The 26,458-nt window shown below is 37.4% G+C and overlaps 2 protein-coding genes across 3 annotated transcripts; both read left to right on the top strand.

Moving 5' to 3' along the window:
- Positions 1–287: 287 nt before the first annotated feature.
- On the top strand, positions 288–18,303 carry oafa (OAF homolog a). Of its 2 annotated transcripts, none has more exons than XM_081369904.1 (4): positions 288–1,088; positions 14,683–14,817; positions 15,851–16,031; positions 16,577–18,303. In XM_081369904.1, exons 1-4 carry the CDS (start codon positions 858–860, stop codon positions 16,843–16,845), a joined length of 816 nt encoding a protein of 271 aa, XP_081226030.1. In that variant the 5' UTR covers positions 288–857; the 3' UTR covers positions 16,846–18,303. The 2 variants fall into 2 exon arrangements, with proteins under 2 accessions (XP_081226030.1, XP_081226031.1); XM_081369905.1 differs by lacking the exon at positions 288–1,088 and adding an exon at positions 2,046–2,319.
- Positions 18,304–19,699: 1,396 nt separating this feature from the next.
- Positions 19,700–26,419, top strand: tlcd5a (TLC domain containing 5a). Its single transcript, XM_081371721.1, has 3 exons — positions 19,700–20,032; positions 23,365–23,575; positions 25,291–26,419. The coding sequence occupies exons 2-3, from the start codon at positions 23,380–23,382 to the stop codon at positions 25,821–25,823; spliced, it is 729 nt and encodes a 242-aa protein (XP_081227847.1). The 5' UTR covers positions 19,700–20,032; positions 23,365–23,379; the 3' UTR covers positions 25,824–26,419.
- Positions 26,420–26,458: the final 39 nt, after the last annotated feature.

The raw sequence follows: 26,458 nt of genomic DNA on the forward strand, positions 1-26,458 counted from the left end.
TATTATTAAAAAAGTTGCCTTTTTGAAATCCCAAACTTTAAGAACCATATAGTCTAACCATATAGTCTCTTGTAACTCTATAAGTAAATCAGATTAAGAAACAAATAAAAATGAGTGTGATTAATATTGTATTACGTTTAATAAGCATAGTTAGGCTAATATTATCACATATGATAAAATAATATATTGCAAAAATGTACATAAATATACAAGTATTCTTTGTTAATGAATATGATATGTAAATCACCTATATTACATAAAGAGTTAAGTTCTAGGAATAGAAATCTGAGGAGTCGTGTATTAATCAACAGACGGTTATTTGAGAGGGCGCTACGCCTTTAAGAGTTTTCGAGCGCTGCCTGCGAAACTTTGGGAGCCCGGTGGACTGCTGCACTTTGGATAATGAAGGAAGTGACGAATCCGCAATGACTAGGAGAGAGAGGAAAAAACTCCAGAGGAGAAAAACAGAAACTAAGATTGAAGTCAGCGTGAAGCGCAGTGTACTGAATGAACGCGAGCGTGTCGGCAAGAGCTCACGAATCAAAGTTCCCTCAGTGAGAGGCGCGAGACGAGTGCAAACACCAGATGGATCCGTGTGTGACGCGGCTCTCTTAAATGTTTACTTACCAAACGTGAAAAGCCTCTAGACCTGTTTTTAAAAGACTTTATGAATTCATTTGTGTATCCAGCTTCCAAAAAATATGGATGAAGTTGTGAAAGTGGAGCGGCTTGTGATGTTTTGAGGAGATAGCGGAGTCTATCTGAGGACTTGTGGAATGAGTCGAACCGCATCAGCGACTGTAATTCCTGTGGATTCTCCTTCTGAGCCCGGAGTTTGACTTTTAGGATTATCTGGCATGTTTGCGAGGTGGATTTCACCGGGTTCAGTTCGGTTTACTGTGTTGGTTTTGCTGCTCACTGTGACAGTAACTCTCGGGTCTGCTTCTGAGCTGAAGGTGAAGGTTCGTTTGGCCGATGGACAAATCACAGATGAACTTCTGGAGGCGGACAGTGAAAAAGACTCCATCACTGTGGAGTTTAAACAAGGAGATGGGACTCTTATAACTTTTGTGGCCGATTTCAAACAGGTAAGTTGAAAACTATGGCCAGGATAAAAGTATGTTTGTTTAATATGATTGTTACATGATGTCACTGAAGTGTGCTGGAATGCATTATATTGCTTGACTTTTTTCATGAACCCGCCCCCTTTTACAGTATAACGTTAGGTGAATTATTTTAGCATGTCTGAATATCAAGTCATTACATTTGAGGACTCAGGCCTAAGTCTTATTAGTCTTATTTCATATTAAGGAACACTCTGAAGGACAAATGCTCTATCACTTTCAGACAAACTTGCAAAAAAAAAAAAAAAAATGCTATGTTCAATATAAAATGCTGTGTTCAATATATAGGCTATATCTTCAATATAAAATAAGTTGTGAATGTGATTTTGGAGTTCCACAAAACTATACATTTACATTTGATTAGTTGACTTGCTAATCCAAAGCAAATTACAGTACATTCAAGGTATCTGCTCAACCTATTAGATTTGAATGATTTTACTTACATTTCTAGCTTTACTAGAAACATTTTTACTAAATGGTAAATGGTTTATTTAGTTACATTTATGTTTATTTAGTTAGTTAGTTAGATAGCTGGCACTTAAATCCAAAGAAAATTACAGTACATTCAAAGTGTCTGCTCAAAAAAAACAAAAAAAAAAGTTTAGATAATTTTACCTACATTTCTAGCCTTTACTATATTTGTCATTTAGCCTACCAGATCATCTATTCTACAGTGACGAAGCCTCAAATATTGGTAATATGAGAAGTGGTTACTTTTCCTTCCTCGTGCCATTAAAGTCTGTGTCTCTGTGTTAAATCATCCGTATTAGTGATGAACTTCTGACCTGAGGTCAGATTCTTTCACTGGTGATCATACCATCAGGATTAGCAGTGGCACTGTCACTGTCCTCATCCGCCTCAGTTCAGTCACGTCAGCAACCCTCTCCCCCTCACGTCCCCTGATCCTCCACAGATGTGGTCAGTGTGGGGGTTTGCATCACATTTGGGAAGGCTTGAACTTTTCCTTTCCTCTTTTTATCAGTTCCACTGGCGGGCCTGTCTCCATTCTTCTCACATGTGGTTCTCATCTGTTTCCCCTGTATCTCAGGGATTTATGGAAATTTGAATGAACGAGGACTTCCTGCTGCCTTACTGGATTTACTGCACTGAAAGGTCTTTAACAGGGATGGAGGAAGACAAATATTCATTTATATTACTAAATGAAGTATGGCTATTCTGGTACCCGCCTAATCAGGTGCTAAGTGAACCCTCTGGATTTGATTTCCAAAGCTGTGTAGTGTTTTTCTTTTCTTTTCTTTTCTTTTCTTTTCTTTTCTTTTCTTTTCTTTTCTTTTCTTTTCTTTTCTTTTCTTTTCTTTTCTTTTCTTTTACATAGGCATTTGATTGCAGATTTGGCGTAGCATATCTAAATATCTTTCATTCATAAGAGTGAATGCTGCTTTGGTTTAGTTTTCTGTTGTTGTGGAATTTACATGGATGAAATGCCAACCATGGCATATTTAGATTCAGCAAATGAGAATTGTATTGTTGTTTATTTATTTACTTCTTTCTTACTTGGTTACACTTCACAATAATAACAAAAAGTTTCCATTTGTTAACATTAGTTGCTACGTTAGTTAACAATCAAAATACTTCTAAAGCCTTTCCTTTTCTTGGTTAATGTTAATTTTAACATTTACTAATACTTCATTAAAATTAAAAGTTGTATCTAATAATATTATATAAAGGGGCTGTGTGTAGAATTCAGAAACCGTTGATATTAGCGACACCGGTGGCCGTTATGTGAACTGCAGCTAGAAACGCATTGTTAATGCACACAAAACATACAAGAAACTAGATGTGATTTAATGCCCCGATATATTAACGCAAAGTTGTTTTTCGTTCTTGGCTTAAAAGTCAAAAGAAGTTTGTGATACCTTTGCAGCGATATATTGTTAATGAACATTCAGACGATATCCGATAAGAAACCATGCTCATAATCTACAATGGAAACATATTTACAGAATACATTTCTCAATGCGCGTCAAAAAAGACATGTGACTTTGCGATGGGATGGCATAACTGGACCAACCAGTGGACTGATCTTATTGCACAGCATCTGAAATGCTGTTTTGGTCATTCTGAAATGCCTGAGCAAAGTCTGTTGTCAAAGTGGTTCGGTATAATTACCTTTCAGAACCCGACTTGAATGACTGCGTTCCCAAACAGCAGCATCTGCCTCCGAAAGCAAAATAACATGACTGTGTTTATTGCGTTTCGTCTGCACGCTCTGAGGTGCAAGTAATTTATTATACAAAAAATATTATGGCTTCTACGGCTGCAGCAACTTCCATTTTTCTTTGTGATATTTAGTGCCGATTTATCAGGAAGTCACGATTTTGTTCTCTTCGACTCACTGGATGGAAATGGTGCTTTATTTGCAACTTTGGATGGAAACATAGCTAATGTTATGATAGTTTGATTATTTGAGACTATAGACTATATAAATCTGGCTATGTGAGACTATTATCCTGACCTGAACAGTGTAAAAACATCCATTTTATGTGTCATTTAACGGAAGAGAGGCTCTCGGGAAGGTGCGTAACCGCCACATCTTTTGATTTACCTGGCAAAAACGTTCTCGAGTCCTTCACGTAAAAATCAGTTTAGAGGCTTTCATAGACATCTTAGGAAGCCGGAGGAGGTCTCGTTTCATTACAAGCTGTTCACACATTGGCAAATGAAAAAGCAATTAATAAATGAAAATCCTTACGTATAGCCCCTTTAATTAACCTGAGCTAACTAACAATAAACAGTTGCATTTTTATTAGAGTCCCCCTGTGATCAATAATTTTATCCCTTAAAATAGCTTGAATGTAACTCTACATCCTTGCCTCATTTAGTAAACATGGTTCTATGAATATGTAAATGAGCCCCGCCTCCACTCACTCACACCAGGGGCATGTTCAAGTTCAAAACGGTGCGCAAAGTTTTGCTACGGTTTCCGGGTTGAACGTCATGTTTCCTGGAAACGGCGTGCACCGGTGTGCAACGGGGTTTGAGATACGTATTCTCTTGTTTGGTGGGTGTGTCAGAACTGCAGTCCAATCAGCAGCAACATGTATATAAAGCACGCGGTATTAAAGTGAACTCGCACAATGGGTTCAAGGAAAGTAATTTACAAATGTGTTCGATGCAGCTCGGTATACGCAACAACTGAGGATATTAGAAGACATGTTTGTCGTAAGTTTTTTTGTAATAATATAGGATATCAACATAATGATGTAGCCTAGTTGTTTATATTTTTAGCTTCATTGCAAGTGTATGACATTTGGTATAGAAATAAACAATGGTAATTAAGTGCTTTTCCTAAAAATGAGAAAGAAAATAGAGGGTATTAAAACAGTATGAACTACAAATAAAGTCAGTATGTGAGGCTAAATAGATGTGTTTTAGTCTGAATTAGGTAAGATGTGTGCTTCCATTTCAGTTTCAGCAATCCCTTCACTCGATTGGGATGTTCTCTTTTGTTCTGGGCGGCAAGTGCAGTAACTGTAACATCTGGCATATTTTGTAGTATTAAACACATATTTATACCGACTTCATCAGGCTCAGAAAATTCTTCACAAAGAATGGCCTTCTCAGCTGCCATAGTTGCAACTCTTGCGTCATCCGAACAGTGTGTTCAACGCATCACCGTTTCTGTTTAAAAAACGTTGTGCAACGTTTTGTCGGGGCTGAACGCAGCCCAGCTCAGAGATCCAATTGTTGTCGATCACACGTTGACGTGATTGGTTACAAGGTAGTTTGTGATGTCAGAAACCCCAGCGATTTCAAACCGGGTTTTTGAGACTGTCTTTGGTTCACTTCAGTTTTAAGGAGAAAATACTCAGCAATGGTGTTGTTGACTTATGCATTTGCACATGGTTTGTCTTAAAGCACATTAAAACACCACATAGACATATAAACAACATTAAAAACTTGATTTTCACCACAGGGGGACTTTAACATTAACCAACATTAACCAAAATGAATAAATACTACAACAAATGTATTGCTCATTTTTAGTTAATGTTAGTTTCTGCATTAACCATTTACTAAGGTGACCTTAATGTAAAGTGGTACACCTTATATTTTAATTGTTTTAAAATGTTTTATTTTATTTACATGGCATCATTAAAGGGTACTTTTTTCTCACACCTGCAAGTTTGCATCTCACAATTCTGATATAAACTCGCAATTGCGAGAGACTGACCTCTTTCCCTCAGAAATGGAAGTTTTGCATGTTATAAAGTCAGACTTGTGAGTTTATTTCTTGTAATTTTGACTTTATTTCTCAGAAATGCAAGTTTATATCTGGCAATTCTGACTTTTTAATAAACGATTGTGACTATATCACACAATTCTTAGAAAAAAGGTCAGAGTTGCATGTTTATATCACGCAATTCAGAGAAAAAGTGAGATTAAAAAGTCGCAATTACCTTTTTTTATTTTTTTTTATTCAGTGGCGGAAACAAGCTTCCATACTCAGATACAGTTTACCCATATATATATTCCTGTTCAGTTCAAGTTTCAATGGAAATCAGATGAGATTAGGAATATCATGCAAATCATGTGGTTGTGGCCCTTTTTAAGCATACATTTTCATAATATAAAAAAACAGATATATCTGAGTAACAGACTGGCCCTTTTTCCAGTTTGTGTGGAAAAAGTGTGGGCTGTATGAGGTTCTTTTACAATTTGGCCTCTACTTCGACTGTTTCGGCTTGCAGGAATTAGAGTAACACATCACAATCCAGCGGCGACTGTTTGGTGGAAGAGATACTACGTGTGATCACATTGATCTTTCATCTCTAACTCAAGCTTTTCTCTTAATCTGTTCCGTTGTCTTTCTAGTTGTATTATGTTTCTCAGCGCTCTGTCTCTGCCCATCGGCAGCATTATGCAGTGATGACGATGAATTCATCTCAGCTCGCATCCGCTGCCAACCGAGGAGCCGAGCGGTCTGCTTTTATGCTCATCTCCCTATTGGGATATCTGTGACCTGCTTGGACACAAGCCATCCCTCCTCTTCACTTTGAAATGTTATCGGCTCATAACATTTGAGCCAGCTTTAAACTTTATTGTATAAGATTCAACTTTGGGGCAGTCATTTTTTGTCGTTGACAACGTGTTGTGTTGGCTCTGATTTTAGGAACTCATCATAAGCTCAGTGGAATTTTGAAGTTGTTTCACTTTTGAATTTGTCGTTTGTCACTTGTGGGAACTTGTCTGCCTTTTATGTCCTGGCTTTTCAATCAGTGATATATCAGAGAGTGTGTTTGGATGCCATCCAGGTGTGTGAACATGCCCACTTGAACCTAGCCAGTCCAACCTGTTTCAAAATGTCCCACTAATTCTGAGACATGTGACAGGGATGTGACCTTAACAACACACCGCACAGGCTTGAACAACCGCTCTCATGATGACACAATATATGTTTAAAAGATTCATGTCAATATGAATGAAAGACCACACCCGTTGTGTAGATGTTGCTATTTTACTGCTGTCATTACAATAAAGGAACTAATACACTGCGTGACTGGTGCAGTATAAATATTGCATTGCAATGTGCTGGATCTAGAGGTGATTTTATTTATTAGAATGTAGAAACAGCACATTTCACCTTTTAAAATCACGTGTAAAATGGGTTTTTCACCACACTGCCTACAATACAGGAAGCCATGTGCTGTCTCTGTCAACTAGTTACAGTTCAGTTCATATTTTCATGTTCAAGTGTGTCGGCAACAGGCAGGACATCTCTGGCAGCCCCTTGGCTACAAGCTGATGACTTTATTCAAGCTAGAATAAGGCAGATGTTGACCCTTTGAGTGTCGCTGAGAAAGAAAGAAGAGGCCTCATTTACCCACAGACACTGTTATGTGCTGAACTGTTCAAGTCCAGTTGATCCAGAGCACATTCGAGCAGTGTCCGTGTTAAAATATTTTGAGCACTGAGAAACTGAAATATGGTGATGTTTGAAGCTTAATTTTCTTGCACTTTCAAGTACTTCTTTTAGCACAGCAGTCTTTTACTGTTGCAATTTGCTAAAACTCTTGATTGCACAGATTGCATTTTTAAAAATCCCTGTGTGAGCTTAAATGGACTGTCTTCATGTTTCATAAATTGTCACGAGCATATTGCATATCATCAGTTTGATTGCTGAAGATTGCTTTCTTTGTACCATAGCAGCATATAGTATGTAATCAAGGTGGTAATTTCTTCTAGTCTAGTCACTGGTTTGAATGATACACAAGTTTACAAGATTTTGCCAGTGGTGGAGGAATTCAGACCATAAATATGTTTAAATTTATAATGTGAATATATATACTATTTGAATATAATATATTTAAAATTGACAATTAATTAATCTTTCTTTTTTCTTTCTTTCACTAAAACGTGATATGTGATTTTATTTCCATTTTGGTGGCATATTGCAAGCAATATTCCATATTTTCCATTTGAGGAAAAAGAGAACGTGAGCATAGCAACATATGTTTTACCTTCATATCACTTTGTGATGCATCTGAAGCATCAATCATTCTTTAATCACGTAATGTTGTAGTTCCTAACAGTTGTGCATCTGCCTTGTTTGCTCAACAAAGCCGTTTTTATTTGCATTAGGCACATTTGGACCCTGAAAGGGAGATGAAGAGCATTTTAATACTCATTATAATTCATTCACTTCACTACTGGAATTAGTTTATCATAGTTAAACATGCCTTTTATCATTCAGGATTAGCTGTTTCCTTAAAGCCCCTCCAAAGTGACATGTCTTAACAGCCACAAGAGCTTGATCCTATGATCTGTTTGAGTCATTGCTTTATGAATCAAGCTTTGGTTTACATCAGTTCTTGCTAAATCCAACTTCCCGGTGAAAGACATTGTATAACCTAGGGTTACATTGTTATTTTCTTGATGAGGCATATCTCAATGGAAATGAGATGTACTTCCCCATAGTTTACAGGAACAGCATGATTTCTTCCTGCTGCGTTTGGGTCTTGTCTTTTCTTCTCCCACGGTCTGACGTCTCCCTCTTGGTCTTGTGCAATACCTTCGGATTGGTATGGGGTGTTGAAATATTGGCGTAACTGTTGTAAAGGGGCATCAGCTTTAAGATCTTGATTTATTATTAAACGCATTGCCTAAGCTTTTGTTCAAAATCCAGATGTTTTGTTAGTTTTAAGATGGTTGTGGAAGAAGTTAACAGATGAACATATATCAGTGAGTGTGAAGCACATTAAGACAGCTGAAACAGGGTAAAGATGTCCCTGCTGTCCCACAAGAGCTCAAGTTAGCCACATGCCAAATAGGAGTCAAAGGTCACATGGAGACAACCCAGTGGAAGCAATGGTCTTCCATTACCATAATAGCCAAGTGCCTCTATTTTTGCCATGCTGTTTGGTTTTTGGTGTCATATTCAGAGGAAATCTACTTTAAGATGTTACCAAAACAGAATTGCTTGGTTCCTTCTTTGTTGACTTTTATTTACTGCAATGCATGTTGTGTTTTTGTTAAGTGTGTAAGACATCAAATTCCTCTTGTATTTTAACCACCACAACTCAGGCATTTCTCCCACGCTCTGTCTTTTGTCCGAGGTTGCTGTTCATCAGAGCGAAATGTTAAATGCTGGCATGCACCTGTGCCTTTTCACCAGCCGTCTTTAAAAAACCAATTAAACATCTCTGCCGTCACATAAGGAGCCATAATCCAGTTAAACTGAAATTCTAGACAATAGCGTTTCTCCTTGAAGAGGAACCACATTTACCATAAACATTTTGCATATCTGTTTCTTCTGGATCATGTCTGCGTGCCTTGTTATTTGTCTATTGAATCTTTCCCTTAATTAGCTTTAACTGCTCGGGGTGATATATGTAATACTTCATAACTGTTGAATCTTTGATGTCTTGCCAATCTGGAATTTTCTTTCATAAGGGAAATTTCAAAGCATGCGTACCTGCATTCTGACTCAGCCTTGATTACGTCAGTCTAGTGACTTGGCTTAAGGGAAATGCCACCCAAAAATTAAAATTGTCACCATTTATGTCTCATCCCTCATGTTGTTCCAAACCTGTATGACTGACTTTCTTCTGTGGAACAAAAAAGAAAATATTTTGAAGAATGTTTCTGTTTTTGTTCATACAATGAAAGACAATGGGGTCCAAAACAACTTCTCTTTTGTGTTCTACATAAAAAGTCATACAGGTTTGGAACGACATGAGTAAATGACTACGGCCAGGAAGGCCGGAAACTTACTTTACGCAGATCAATGCTTGGCGAGCATGCGGTTGTACGTACTTATGTGGTTGTAAAAAGTTATCAAGGGAGCTTTAAAGTTACCTTCAAATGCCTTTGCCATTAATACAGATGTGTTGTGACTCAGGTAGCAGCTATAAACATGTCAACAGAAGAATGTGTGCTGTTGTATTTCCTGTTGAAAAGAAGAGCGTTGAAAAGAAGAGCGTTTATCACTCTCTATTATAGCACATTATGAATTGCGTTAAGACAGATTTTCAAATAAATTATGTGTGAAATCTTGCATTCATATGCATATACATTTTATAAAAATCAAATGTCAAGTTCTAATGTAAATTACATAGCCTATGCATTTGAGAGTCAAATTGTATGACTACAGGGACTCATCTCAAGATCACTCATTAAACAGTTCATCTATTGCCGAAATTATGGGGGAAAAAAGATCAGTAAAGAATTGAAAATTATTAAAAATATTCAAATCAGGAAAGTCAGAATCAAAATGCGTAGTTTGTGCATAAAAAAATTCTTCAAATCCAACACGTGACATGTGAACGATGTTCACTAACCCGGTGAAGTTTTTCAATTGGATTGGTCTTTATTAGCATGCAGTGTGAAGATCATTCCGATTCAATATCAGTGAAGGAAGAACAAATTTATACTCTTGTGCGTTATATATTATGTATGTTATCGACAGACAGCAAGTTGAAGCTGCTCAGGCTATCCTTTTTCTCCCTCTTCTCAGAAAGTGATGGCACATTCAAAACATACGGTAGTGTGGGTTTTTCAGGAAATGCGTTTACTCACTGGACCTATGCTTCTCGTAAATACTACCGTGTATTGTGCACGTCATTTTCTGACAGACAGTCTTCTGACAGATTCAAATGATGGATTTGAAAACTGATGGATCGAAAGGTAATCCATTTTTCTTTAGCCGACAAGTATTCAGTGATGTGATTGATGCCCACAAGTTCTAATATTCCAACCGACAGCCAGCCCAAGTTTTTGACGGACGTGATAACGTGCCTGAGGGGTGAACTATGAAATGCTAGAAACGTTCGAAAGCAGCCATATCACCCTGTAGTCCAAGACTGGTTTCCCACTGATGCTAAACAGGACTGAGCCTGGTCAGTACTTGGATGGGAGACCTCCCGTCAAAACCAGGTTGCTGCTGGAAGAGGTGTTAGTGAGGGCGCTCACCCTGTGGTCTGTGTGGGTCCTAACACCCCAGTGTAGTGATGGGGACACTATTCTGTCAAAAAGCACCGTCCTTCGGATGAGACGTTAAAACCGAGGTCCTGACTCTCTGTGGTCATTAAAAATCCTAGGATGTCCTTCGCAACAAAAGAGTAGGGGTGTAAATGAAAAAATGGCCTCCTAATCACCTGTCAAAATGTGTTGACTTTGGAAAATCTGATTAATTTTTACCATGAAATGAGTGGTTTTGATGCACAAAGTTGTTTGTCTTTTATAACAAAATTATTTTATTTAAACCCATCTTGCAAATCCTGTTGTAAATAATAGTGAAACATCCCTTTTTAAAACTGTTGTTGCATTTATTACCATTTTTTGAGTCAGATTTTGACTCATGGTTATGCAGATGTTAATAATGCATGTAATGTGAAACCTTGAAGTAGATACCCACTTGTTTTGCACAACATTTCGTTTTCTCAATTCTCTTGTGTAATTCGTGTTTGTGTTTTGTGCAGTTCATAGTTTTTAATGACAATGTGCATTGTATTGCAAACAGGGATCTTAAGCAATTCCACTTATTGCCTCCTGGGTAGACATTATTAATACCAGTTGTTATAATAGAAAGCACTTGCAAACATAAAGCAAACATCTTTATAGTGGCAGAACAAATAGAATTTAATTGACATGGTTTTTAAAAACCGTTCATCAATGTCACTGCATTGTAGTGTGGCAGAATGAACAAACATGTATTTTATCTCTTCTGTCATAGTTGCTCGTCTCTAGAGAGGAATTTAGAGGGTGTTTTATGTATAAGAGACACAAACAAACAGAGTCGGAAGGATAATGTTATATAAACTACTATAAATTCAGATCCAAGCAGCAATCGCTTAAGTTACAAGTTCCAAAACAAAGCAGAAGTGACGAGTCTTAGTGTCCACTTGGCTTTAGTTATGGGATAGTTCACCCAATCACAGAAATTCATTCCAAGACTTTATTCTGTTAAACACAAAGGAAGTTTTTCTGAAAAAATCTTTGGTTTATCCAATCTTTCATCTGTGATTGTTCTTAACGTTGTATGTCTGACGTGAATTTTATGGCATAAGCAACATTTGGAACTGACTGTGAAAGCCGTGCCAAACTTTGTGATGATGCCGCTGTCAGACGTCAACAGCATAGTCCAAACAAACACGCCGTGATCCTGCAGCAGGAAGCAGGACCAGGAGCAGAAGCTAATGTTTGCTTTGACTTCAGAGATATATTTCTTCAGGACTGTCAAAATAAACTCTTCTGCACCAAGATTTATGTTTAGTCTCTAATCTGGTCATTTGGCGGACCTGCGCAAGGTTGGAGGGTGAACGAATGAAAAACTGAGCTGAGGATCTACCTGACTGAAGTATTTACTCACTAACCCGGCTTAGACATGTTGCTGCATGGAGGGGGTCAAACAGAGAATTGCAACAGGACCCTGGAGGAAAGCGAAAGAGATATTCGCCTCAGATAAGAGGAAATTGCCGAGCAATGAAGATAAAGGATAGTTGTAAAGAGAATTCAATGATTGAGCTACTGATATAATGTCAGCTTGCATCAGCAGATGTGATTGGTTTACCTGTGCAGTGTCAGCTTGCAGGGTTTCTCCCTATTGTCATCAAGGTGTTTGCAAAGCAGTGACGCCAACACTTCCCTGCAATTAAATTGAGTGGCTAAAGCAGTCCCCCACCCCCCTTACCCCACCAACCCCTCTCTCTGTTCCTTAAAGCAAACCGCCTTTCTGGCGGCTGGAAGGTTCTTCTAGTGCCGGAGCTTAAAATAACAACTGCCTGCTCACTCCCCCCCTCTTGCGTTTGTTGATTGTTCTGTCACCCATGCGGTAATTCCACCAGGTCTGCCTCCTCCGTCAGTTTAATTGCGTTCCTGCTGCTTCGTCCTTTGAAGAACTTCCATGCTGAACAGTTCTTCACAATATAGGTTTGAGTTACATTTTTTGGATGTCTGTCATTATATGTACTGATTCACAGATTGGGATCTGTGTACTTTTTACTTTTTCATTTTGTATAGTGTTCATGTAATGTAATGTAATGTCTATTGTGAACATAAATAAGAGATGCTTGTAAGTAGTACTTAATGTTTCTTTTCCTAGAAAAGTCTTAATCCATTAAAGATTTGATAAAGGGAAAAATAAATGAAAATATACTACCGTATATTTACTGTTATTTCAAAATACAGTGAAAACAGTAATATTGTGAAATATTTGTACATTTTTTACATGGCCCTACCTAGTGTTACTGGCCCCAAATATTCTTTTTTTTTTTTTTTTTGTCAATTTGTAAAGTGATTTATTTATACTTATATATAATAATTGATTGATAATTGATGTATTTTTATTTTTAAATGGCACTTCTAGTCTAAAAAACAGGCAATTTATCAAATTTTTACCAAGTTTATGCAAGAAAAACAAACATTTTATTTGGATTGGAAAGAAATCACAAATACATTTGAAAATGGCATTTTAATTTCAAAACACTATCGTTTTCAAGCGTTTTTCAAAAGTTTCTTATTCACATGTCAGAAAACGCTAAATTCGCATTACTGCTCATGTGTAAAACCTCACAAAAGCCCACTGAGATGATACAGATGGAACCGAAGAGATTCTTCAAAAATACGTCTCTGTGTGGACGGAAGGCCAAAACGGAGAGAAAAAGATGGGTTTTCAAACGAAAAAGTATAAGAGTGGACAAGGCCAAAGTTTGTCTGCGGAACTGAATTTACCTCCTCAGGGAAAACTATACAAATAAAAGAGCATTGTCATTCAAATGGAATATTAGAGGTGGTGAATGATTCTTGGAATGTGAATGGATTTTCCACAGGCTCAGTGAGACTGCAGCTCCATGAGTTTGGGGGTTGACCAACTCTGGAAACCAGATGGAAGGTTCTAGAAAGAGGATGAGATGAGAGCTCCAGAACAAACAAAGACAGCTTCGGCTTGTTTATTTTGATTGTCTGAGAAAACCTCCTACTTTGCGAATTAAACCCTGAAAGCTTGCTCCCTTCTGTCGGCTTGGTGCTCGAGGCCTTACTGTGAAAAATAAGAGGAGGGGGGGAGTGAGGAGAATGTGTGTGTCTTCTGCTGGCAGAGTCATGAGGATGCCAGAGCAAGGAGAAGCTGATGAATGGGTACACAGGTCTGTGGCCTTGCTCTCCGCTCTGGGGTTTCCCATAATGCCTTTACATGGAAGTCTTTATGAGCATGGGGGTACTGCCAGATATTTGGTCTGGTTGCTAACAGCAACTCAGTGATGTGCTGAAATATACGGTGTCTCTCTGTTGTTCTGGGCTGAATCACTATAAAATGTTGTAATGAAGATCTGACTGTAAGCTTGAAGGTCAACAGCTGACTTTTTAAATGCTAAAAAGCAAGAATTTAGGAGCCAAAATGAATAAAATCGATGGGTGTTTGATAGGGATGCACAATAATGGTTACAGTCGGCATGAAGCGGAAGATGCAATAATCTTTTCTTCCCTATTGTTATGTATATCCAAGGGAAACAAGAAAGCTTCTTGGACAAGAAAAAATGTATGGATGGTTGTGGGTTGCTATTGTTGTGATCTCATATGAGTGACAGGTTGTCCCGCCCTCACGCCAGTAAACACGTCGTCAGAGAAGAGATGTTGCTGCAAGAGGGAGGGGAAGTTATTTTGACTAAAGATTACAAGGGCACATGATTTATTTTAAAATAATTATGTGCATGGACAAATCGTTTATAATAAACAGTGCAGTATTCCATAAAAAATAAGAATTGTCAAATTTTTGTGGTGACTTCAAACTAATAATATATTTAATATTTGTATTGTAGCACAGAGGTTGAGTAAGTGCATTTATTCAGCAACCACAATCACAAACAATATAGTCGAGATTCATGTTTGGATCTATCACAAATAACAGAGATAATTATTCTTAAATAATCGAGAGAAGCAGAAATCCTGATCACAGTAGCCTATATATGATTAATCATGCAGCCCTTGTATTTGATGCCATGCAAGTCTCCAACTCAAAGACATCAGTATTTGTAGTTATTATATAACATTTCTTAAGGAGTTGCACAATTTAATGATGACTGCATGTGTTTCTTCTCAGGATGTGAAGATCTTCCGGGCGCTGATCCTGGGGGAACTGGAGAGAGGGCAGAGCCAATACCAGGCGCTCTGCTTCATCACACGGCTCAACCACAATGAGATCATCCCCAGCGAGTCCATGGCCAGACTGCGACAGGTCAGGCTCCCTCTGTGGCTGATGGCGGGGCAGGGGGAAGTCATTGGGAGTGAGGGAGCAGATCCGGGGTGTTAGAGTTGAGCTTGTTGGTTAACTGTTGCATAGGAGTGTGATGTTTTAAAGGGCTGGTTGATTATGAATTCACTTTTCTAACTTTAGTTAGTGTGTAATTCTGCTGTTTGAGCATAAACAACATCTGCAAACTTAAAACGCTCAGAGTTCAAAGCAAAGGGAGATATTTGCTTTTAAAGAAATCGTTTTTTTAAGGACTATAACAAACGGCTGGTAGGGACTACACAACATTCCTCAAGGGTTAGTGACATCACCAACCCTAAAATTTACATAAACCCCGCCCCCTGAACACGATTCATAGATTATCAAGACAGAATATGCTAATCAATGACTAGAAGATAACTATACATAAGCTACATAAATTCATCAACTAACCATTCAGAAACGTCCTCTTGCTTCTACATGTTCTTCTTGAGTCTCTCCATCATTGTCTGACTCCAGTTTGAACAGAAAAGGCCAGAAACTAATATTCACTGGGTAGTCATATACAATTTCACCGCTAGATGGGGGAAATTATCACACAGTGTAGCTTTAAATTTTCAGTGCATGTCTGTGTGAGTGCAAGCTGTTGAAGCTCCACCCTCTGTGCCGGGAGCAGCAGCTCATTTGCATTTAAAGGAACAGACACAGAACGGTGCGTTTTTGCTCACCCTCAAAAAGTGACAATTTTAACATGCTATATAAAAATATCTGTGGGGTATTTTGAGCTAAAACTTCACATACACACTCTAGGGACATCAAAGACTTATTTTACATCTTGTGAAAAGGGAATTATACCACCCCTTTAAATTTGAGATCTCAGAGGAAAAAGGCTGTAAAAGGCCTTTGATGAGTTGCTCCTGGGAAGGTGTCCAAGGTCCTAAATGTGTGAAAATGAATGAAAGGTGTGATAAAAGACTGGAAACATCTAGTTTTAAAAAATAACAGTAGTAATACTAAAAGTCTTTTTTATATTTTGCAGAAAAATCCCCAGGCCATCCGCACAGCGGAAGAGAAGAGAAGCACGGAGATGCTGAGCATGAACGTAGCGGTCAATTTGACACGGACGTGGCAACTGAGTGCCCACATCCACAACATGTGCAGCGTGGCCCGGGAGGCCGTGTACACGCGCGAGGCTGATGTCAGACACTGGCTGGACAGAGGCAAGCATGCTTACTGCGTCCCTTAATTACACCCTACCAAACCCAGCACGATTAAATATAGCGCTGACATTATGTCCTTCATATATTAACCCTCTAAAGCCTAATCTAATGTAATAAATAATAGTCATATGTATGTAATGTGTGCATATATATATATATATATATATATATATATATATATATATATATATGCCTATAAATATAATTTCATTGTCTACATATGTTTTCATAAAAAATAATTATATATTAATTATTATGTTTAATTATTTGATTGGGTTAAGTATAGACTCTTAACCTGAATTATCATGTTTAACCTTCAGAGATATGCCATATATAAACATATAAAGGGTTTTAGCATCAAACCCTTTTACACATCAAATGTGAAAATTCTGGGGAGAAGGATCTGTAGTAAATCTAATTGAATGTAGTTAGACCTAGTACAGATGCATTACTGTTTGAACTGAAACACATCACTGGAGCACCTCACTGACCTACATCGCTTGATCATTAACTACAATAAATGTTTTTTTTTCCCGATTCTTCAGGCGCCGAGGCTTCCATGTTCGAGCCTCAAGCAGTGGAGGTGCCAGGTCTGCAGAGCTGCGGGACAGTGAAGGACCTGTGGCAGCCTTGCTCCTGTAGCTACAACCTCAGACTGGAATGGTACCCCTGCCTGCTGAAGTACTGTCGCAACAGGGACGTCTCCGGAAGGGGCAGCCCGTATAAATGTGGCATCAAAAGCTGCAGCAAAGGCTACCAATTTACTTACTACGTACCGCACAAACAGCTGTGCCTGTGGGAGGAAGAGACCTAGAAACACATGCTTCTACAAAAAAACATATTTAATGTGACCTTCACCACAGGTTTCGTTCACCTCCGAGCCTTCAGACTCGTGCCTACTGCACAGAGCAGTTTGACAAAGAAGTTATGCTGGATGGGTGTGGATGGAGAGTGATTTGCTCTAATTTAGTTTTTCCAGAGCAGTTGGCCAAATCTTTGAGCTGTCGACTGTGCATTTAAAGCTCTTCCTGCTCTTGCCAGCACTGTGGAAAGAGTATTTTTTGAGTCCTGACATGCAGACCCAAGTGAGCAACCTGTGAATTAGTCAGCATATAACAAGATGTAATCTTAAAATTAGCTGGATCTCGTCAGGTTGCCAATTTAAAAAAATGTTCTTTCCTGAAGCTGGTGTTATTTATTTTGCAGTGGGAAATGACTGAAGACACTTAAGCACAGCGCACATGTTCAGAGAAAATTTCTCTTTTTAAAGTTTTTTTTTTTTTAAGTTCTGTATTTTGACTGTTAGATTTAAAGCACTGTATTAAGTTAATGGTGGACGCATACATGCTTGGATTCATTTTTGGTACAGACAAAAAACGCTATTGAGTCATTCTCCAGTTGATTCAAACAGATTCAATCATGTGAATTTTCTCACCTCAAGTCTTAATGCTGGCAATCATTTGGGAGTGTGTGTTTTCATCTTCATAAGGATGGTCTTCTAAGCATTGCACAACAGTATCATTTAAGCTCCAGTTGGATCAATATTAACTTATAGTTTGAAGTATGGATGTAAGTTGGGAGCAGTCAACGCTGCAGAAGTAACATGGAAAACCAAAGCAAGTCTATATTCTGATAAAACAGAGGGAGAGAAAAACTGATGAAAATCCTGCTTAGATCGTTGCTACTGTGCATCAACACTGCCATCTTCTGGTTATCCAACATCACTGTCACTCAGGCACCTCCTATCAGTATGACCTCAGTACATCAACAGAGCTGTGAAACCATCACAAATATGGGTTCACATCCTTTTGTGTGGTATCAAATGTCCTAGAAGATTCCTCCGGTTCAGAAGTGACTTCAACATTCAATAGGACCAAATCCACTGACTAAGCTCTAATCATGAAGAAGAGAAACTGTTATTGTTTCACATTTCACTACATTCACCTCCAACTCACGACTCGCCTCTCTTACTATGCGAATGTTCACATTTAACATACACATTTGACTCTGTTGTAGTTCATGGTACTAAAATGTTTATACTGATTTATTTAATTTTTTTCAAAGAGTTAGTGTTATGTTAAAAGTGTTGTTTGAGATTACACCTCCCCAACCGACAGCTATTGTTTGGGATACAAGTGCCTTGTTGATTCAGTGTTTACTGATTCTTTTTGATGATAAATCTGTTATGAATAAAGTATCAAAAATTATTTTCCTATGAAAATGGATATGGACATTATATGAAGTAATTTTAAATAAAAGCTCCTTCAGCTGTCACTTTCTTACTGTTGTTTTTAAACGCATTCAGAGTTCACTGCAACATGCTTTGATTTCTGAAGGATCATGTGACGCCGAAGTATTATTTAATGAGATGGTGTTATTGAATAAAGTGTTAATTATTCACTGACACAATGAAAGCAGACACCATATAGATTAAAACAATTGTTTTCAACCTTTTTTAAGGACAGATACATTTTTTTTATTTGTAACCGCTGTTTTTATGACTCCACAGACTTTATAACTTGCTACTCTGGTCAACTAGCCAACAGCTTTTAAAAGGAAAAAAGTAATAGGTTATCACTGATATATTTTCTAAAGATAATTTGTTAGTTTTGTTTGGTTTTACTTAGAGCTCAGCATATTTCCTGATTTAGAGTTAGAATTATGCACTTGTTACGAGTTGCACTCACTGATCTGTGTAATGATAATCTGTATGTCAAGTGGTTGCATATTTAGCATTTTTGTTGTTAAATTATTTATATACAATGTAATTTATTATACAAAGTTTTAAGATATTTTGTAGTCCCTTTGAAAACGAAAAACTGAGGCCTCTAATATGTTAAAGGAATAGTGAAATTCTGTCATCATTTACTCATGTACAGGTGAAACTCGGAAAAAAATTATGGCTTACATCTTAAGAAAACCCCAAATTCAAAATCTGTAAAAGACGTAAGCCATAATCATCAAAATTATAACAAATAAAGGCTTGAAATATCTCACTTTGCATGTAATGAGTCTATATATTAGTTTCACCTTTTAAGTTGAATTACTGAAATAAATAAAGTTTTGCACAATATTCTAATTTTTCGAGTTTCACCTTTAGGTTGTTCTAAATCTGTAAGAAGTTCGTTCTTCTGCTGAACACAAATGTTTTCTCTCTCTCTCTCTCTCTCTCTCTGTACTATGGAAGCCAATGGGGTCCAGCAACTGTTTGGTTAACAACATTTTTCAAAATATTTTCCTTTGTTCAACACAAGAAAGAACCTTAATGCAGGTTTAGAAAAGCTTAAGGGTGAGTAAATAATGACAGAAATTTATTTTTGGGTGAACTATCCCTTTAAGCTCAAAGTACATATAGTTACCGCCAAAATACTTCTAAAGTTCTACTACAGACATTGTTATTACTTATAATCGTCAAACTGGAAATTTGCTATCAGCAGCAGGCACTTCATAAAAATTAAAATCGCAGAAACACTGTTTGAATCAAATCCAATGCTGTTTTTCAACGGCTCTGTGGTACACGACGGCGTTTTTCTTCGGGTTGTTGGGCAAACTTTCAGTCCCCCCCCCTCCGTTTGTTTGGCACAAAACACTATTAGTGCTAGACCTAATTCGTAGTCATCCAGTGTGAAATGTTGACTACAAACAATGAGGTTTCCGTCGTCAACGGCTCTGGTTGTGAGGGACGCTTCTCGCTCTTCGCGTTCCATACCAACAGAGGTCGCCCTGCTGTAGGGATGTGCCTTACTCTTTGTTGTCATCCTCGCTGTTGTCCAGTCGCTGAGTGACTGGGTGGCTGAAATGTGCCTTTTGTTTGTGTGGTGATCTGCGTACCATCTCCAAGAAGACGATGCCGGAGCTGAACACTGAGATCCCTCAATGCCTCGTGTCGGGTCCGCTGCTGCTCTTCTGTACGTGATGCTGAAGCGGGAGGCACGGAGGAAGACAGCATCCATGCTGAGCACTCAATAACTATCTGGCCTGTCAATGAACATGCTATTGAGGTGACTATTTTAAGAGGTATATACATTTTTCCTGTTTTAAAAACAGATTTAATTTCATGGCTACACGTTTAACCTGCTTTTAATTTAATTAACCTCATCCAACCCACAGCTCAGAAGATTAGTTTAAGACTGGGTCCATCAGTAATCTACTGCGAGCAAAGAATCTTAAAGGGATAGTTCACTCAAAAAATGAAAATTCTGTCATCTTTTACTCACCCTCAAGTTGTTCCAAACCTGTATGAGTTTCTTTCTTCTGTTGAAAACAAAATAAGATATTTAGAAAAATATGGGTAACTAACCAAACAGTTGTGGGGAACCATTGACTTCCATAGTATGGAGAAAAAAAAAAATACTATGGAAGTCAATAGGGCCCAACAACTCTTTGGTTACAAACGTTCTTCAAAATATCTTAATTTGTGTTCAGAACAAAGACATTCATACAGGTTTTGAACAATTTGAGGGTGAGTAAATGATAGAATTTTCATTTTTGGGTGAACTGTCCCTTTAAGATCTCTCTGTGATGATTATTCCAATTTACTCTTATATTTATGAACTTTATTTATTAATGAATTTATTTTACATTTGAAAAGTGCGATTGCATTGGACATTTCTATTTATTGAACTGACTTTTTGGTACCATAACTCTAGGGATGGGAATAGTAAGGAATTTAACTATTCTGTTAACGATTCTTCTAATACGTTTGAGGAAGACATTTGGAAATAAGAAAAATTTGTTGCTAAATGGTCAGATAATTGTATATTTCAACACACACCTTTTCGAGCTCACAGGAGAAGTGGCATGTGACTGTGAGCAACACTGTAGATTTTATTACCAAAAAAACAGATTTTCAGGAAGGAAAGTAAAAACAAAATTAGCCTTAGCCTAGCCTAGCAACCATTGTATTATAGATACAATTATTTAACTTACATAACCTAAATTATAGCCATTTCTCTTGTTTAATTTGATGTTTTGCGTTCATGCTTAATCTAAGTTATGGCTGTTTGGGGTGGGGATAGTTGTAACAGTTCATTTAATTAGTTACAACCCCTTATGATGATTCCAAGTATCCATCAGGTATCAATCCATCAGGAGTCCAGGTATCAAACACATCCTGTTTTTTTTTTTTGTTGCGCATCAAGAGATTTATGTGGTAAATATGTTTTCATCGTAGTTTATGCGCATGTCTTCTTATCAGATTATCAGATTAAACATTATCCGCCTCAATTGAGCGCATGTTTTTTTGTGCACATTTTTCGAATTTATGCTCATCTTGGCATTTCAATCCAGCAGTTTCTATGTGATATCGCAAAAGTGGATGGCAACATAGCCAGCGACTGACCGTGACAGGAATACAGTACAGACACAAACACACACAGCAGTTGTTTTTGTGCTAAATTTAAAGACCAAAAGAAATACAATATGTTTTTTGTATTCCAATTTTTTTCAAAAGTGATTATTCTTTGTTCTTCAATAACATTCTTGCATTAATTTAGATTATGTGCATACTATTTCAGCAAATCATCTCTCATTGTTACATCTATTCCCTGCCTGTGTTACAAATCACCCCAGTAGGGGGGAAGGTTGTAACAATGGATCTCTTTGTGTTTGACATTAACTCACACAATCTGTGATTGTGTAGTACAAGTCCAAGTGAGTTTTATTTGTTGTAGACAAATGTGGCTACCATGTGTCAAATTTTGAGAGATCTAGCACAAACAACAACCACAACCTGTTACTGATGCTCAAACAAAAACTGTTAATACCATCCCTGGTCTCCCCCTACAAGAAATCAGAAATACATCTTATTTTACTTTTTAATTTATAAGCAGTATCAATGCAATGTAATAATTATTCCTAATATCATATAAAAAAATAATAAACACAAAATTGGTAACACTTTATTTGGTCCCACTTTATATTAAGTGGCGTTAAGTACCATGTACTTACTTTAAAAAATAAGTACAATGTACTTATTGTGTTCATGTTGTATTGTAAAACACTTTTGCTGCTATTGAGGTGTGGTACGGGTAAGGTTAGGGACAGGTGTGGTGGATTGGGTAGGTTTAAGGTGTAAGGGAAGGGTCAACTGTGTAATAATAAATGTAATTACATAAATTAATTACAACTGTAATTACATGCAGGAATTTTTAAAATGTAAGTACAATGTAAAAACATGTAGTTACACAATAAGTAGGCTACATTCTATCAAATTATTAATTTCAATGTAAGTACATAGTACTTGAAGCCACTTAATATAAAGTGGGACCCTTTATTTTCAAAGTGTCCCTATTACAGTGTAATTATACATTTAAGTACTGACTAATAATAACAATTAACTACATGTACTTACTATAGGGTTAGGGTAGGTTGCATGTAATTATGCCAAATAGTTATTACTATAGTAAAATACATGTAACGCGTAACAAGGACACAATAAAATAAAGTGTTAACCACATATTTTATTCATTCTTTTATTTAGATTTATCTATTTTTATGTTTTTGATTCACTAATAGCAACCAGTTAATATGATTTAATGAAAAGGAGCACTTTATACATTTATTTTTAATTAAAAAAAAATATTATTTTATTGTATTTTTTATTGAACCTGTTATGAATAAGAATAACGGCCCGTTTACATCAATGATGATAACTATAATGATAAAGGCATAGTAAAAAGAATAGAGCATAGAGAAACGATATCATTGGAATCACTTTCAGAATGTTTTTTTTTTTTTTCAGCTGATGAACCATAAAACATTGACTGCCAATCAGAATCCATCCTGCTTTAAAGAGCTTGAGACTTTAAAGAGGCAGGCGACAAAACTGCAGTTCACTTATATGAGACAGAACGTTATCGTGCGTTGGTGTGGATGCTAACATAGTTATTGTTGTTATAGTTACCATTCTTGGTGCGAACGGGGCTTAAGAACCCTTTCTCATTTCTCAAACCTATACATACATATCAATATCCTGATAAAATAACTTAATATTGACATAGTTCAACTGCTTCACATCTGAGGTTTGGACAACATTTGGATAAAGAGCTGTGGATAAGGTTGCCACAGTTACTTTTGGTCTAGTTTTGACACACCCAGATACAAGCCAGACTCTAGTATTTCTCAACTGTTCATGTGAAATCCACTGATACCCCTTCAGACATACTCGAGTGGTTTTACTGCTTATTCCACATCAGAATCAAAGGGAAAGTGCCATTTTTATACAGTCACTTAAGTGTTGTGGTGCTTCAAGTAAGTACTTTCATGAATGCATGCATTCAATCTAACATGATAAAGTGTTTTCTGAATGTGACAGCTCATTTTATTTGATTAGGTTCACAGAATAAAGATGTCGCCGTTGATGCTGGCAGTCGGAGTGTGCTTAGCTGGGTGGATTGCTCTTTATGCTTTGCTGTGCTATGCAAATGGCACTTGTGGCTATGAATGGAACTGTCGGCTAGTTACACTATTCCATGGCATCCTTGCAGTCTGTATAACTGCTTACATTGGATACATAGATGGACCGTGGCCTTTCACCAACCCAGGCAAGATGTACCAAATGTTAATCTATTTAATAGGGGTGTGCGGCTGTTTAATGCAGCTCAGAGGTGGCATAAATGCATTTATACTGCAATTACAATTGTATAAATAATTTTGAATATTAAAATATATGGTTAAAAAAATAATACTTTAAGTATGACACTAAAATCATTAATAGGTGCTGCAAGTCATTCGCTGCGTCTGAAATCGCATACTAAATAGATACAGAATTGGATGAAGAACTTCATTTTCGACCGTTAAAGTCAGCATGAAACAGAAGTAGCGAAGATCTTTTCTTCTTCCCTATTGTGATGTATATCTGAGTGAAACAGCTTATCGAACAAGAAAAAATGTAGGGCGGGACTTAATTTCTTCATGGGGAATTGATTGGATGGTTGTGGTTTGCTATTGGTTGATCTCATGTGAGTGACAGGTTGTCCCGCCCTCAGGCCATTAAACACATCACCAGAGAAGAGGAGAGATGTCACTGCAAGAGGGAGGGGAAGTTATTTTGATTAAAGATTACTTTATTTAAAAAAAAATACAATAATGCCAGTCATCCAGTTATTTTGCACTTACTGTTGAATTTGGACATCTTACTCTTTTCAAATACTGTTTTTCGACTAGGGAAGTAGGTACTTTATATTCGTTCTTAAAGGAGAACTCTGGTCAATTTTAACATTGAGCTCATTTTTTTGTAAATTTGGAGTGCTGTCAGTACAGAGAACAACGACAAAAATCGGTGTTGCCTACACCGTGTTATCCTCTTTTTAAAATTTGCACCCTGTTGACTTCAATGGGGCAAGTTTTAAACCTGCTTTTAGCCTCTTAACATCCTTGATGTGTCATTACAAGTGCACAGCTAAATGTGAGTGATTCCTTCAGAGTGATCACGGGTGAATCTGACTGCAGTAGATGTGAAAGATATGAATAAAAATGATGTTATTTCAGCCAGCGCACATACCTGTATTTACATCCTGTTTTCGGTCGAAGTCCATAGTAATCGATTGTCGAGTTCACACGCATAGGTTTAGTTACCTATGATCACGCGCGTGACCTCGACAATCGATGTTAAGAGGCTAAAAGCAGGTTTAAAACTTGCCCCATTGAAGTCAACAGGGTGCAAATTTTAAAAAGAGGATAACGGTGTAGGCAACACCGATTTTTGTCGTTGTTCTCTGTACTGACAGCACTCCAAATTTACACAAAAATGAGCTCAATGTTAAAATTGACCGGAGTTCTCCTTTAATGAGTGAGCCATTGAATCATTCAGTCAACCGATTCGTTCAAATGGCTGATTCATTACAAAACAAAGCAAGTAACTGTTAATGAATGGGTCATTGAATCATTTACTCAACCGATTTGTTCAAAAACACAGATTCAGTTACAAAATAGCTCGCAGTTCTGCTGTGGCTTGTTTGAAACTATTTTCGTTGGTGAATTCAAACAAATGTGATTCACTTAATATTAGCATTTTGTTTACTGAATTATTAAATAAATCCAATATCACACTTGCAGTCGAGCTGATATTTGGCTTGTTTTTGTTTGATTGAAGTGAAATGCTCGATAATGTTAGCTCGCACATTGTTAAAACAACAATTACGATATTAGTATAGAAAAAACATCGCACACCCCTAATGTATTATGTTTATATTAGCATTGCTGTATTGTCTTTTTTTTTCATGGCAAATTCTCATATTTTCCTGTATATCATCTGCAGGTACAAAGAACACCGCTCTGCAGATCACCGCTATGGTGATCAGTCTGGGCTATTTTATCTTTGACATGGCCTGGTGTGTGTACTTCCGCACCGAGGGCCTGGTGATGCTCGCTCACCACACCATGAGCATCCTGGGTATTATGCTCACTCTCTGGCTGGGGGAGTCGGGCATCGAGTCTTGTGCCGTGCTGTTTGGCAGCGAGATCACGAACCCCCTTCTCCAGACCCGCTGGTTCTTGAAACACTCTGGCCGCTACAACAGCTTACTGGGAGACGTGGTGGACGTTCTGTTCGTTCTGCTGTTTGTATTCATGCGCATTTTCGTCGGCGGCAAAATGCTGTACTGTGAGCTGATCTCTCCGAAACCCAAGTTCATCATTAAGATTGGCGGCGTGGCCATGTATGCGCTGTCCTGGGTGTTCATGGCTGACATCGGGCCTTTCGCATACCGAAAATCCATGGTCAAATACCAGCACTGGATGAATCGTCACAGGATGGCAGAGGTCAACGGGCAGGACGTGAAGAGAGACTGAAAGATCTCTTAGATGCAGCCTTCAGATTGGCCTCTCATTTCTAACATTGGAGAGAAGAATGAAAATCAGCGTTACAGCTAATAAATCTCTGCCGCTAATAGATGTTTACATATTTTTTTAAAAGGATATCAGCCATTAAAGTTCACTTCTGGCTGGTAATATACACATGGGAAAACCCATGCTGTTTCAGAGCCCTTAAATTTTTTTTATTTGCCATTATGATTAACACAAAATTCTTACAATCAAATCTAATGTGATATATTTGTACTCATAAGTGTTTAAACTGTCAAGTACTGGAAATATTTGATATTTTTGTAATTAGGAACTACTTGTGATACATTTTAATTAGTTATGCACATTCTTTCCCATTAAACGTTTAGTATGTGCAATGTTCAGAAATGATCATGAAACTCTACTAAATGTTTCTGGAAGATTACTGAATGCTTTGTGTGTGATTAATGACTTGAATGTAAAAGTAAATCCAAAAAGTCTTGTTATTGAAAGTAACCATTTTCAAATTGTGAAGTTGAGTGATGAGGTACGGTGAATTGATTACACCAGTTGATAAAATCAATAAACTTCATCATCATCTTTGCAAATCAGTTTGAGTTATTGATGTATTTTGGGTGTTGTCT

This window comes from Scardinius erythrophthalmus (assembly GCF_964197995.2).
Source record: "Scardinius erythrophthalmus genome assembly, chromosome: 7".
Taxonomy (NCBI): Eukaryota; Metazoa; Chordata; class Actinopteri; order Cypriniformes; family Leuciscidae; genus Scardinius; species Scardinius erythrophthalmus.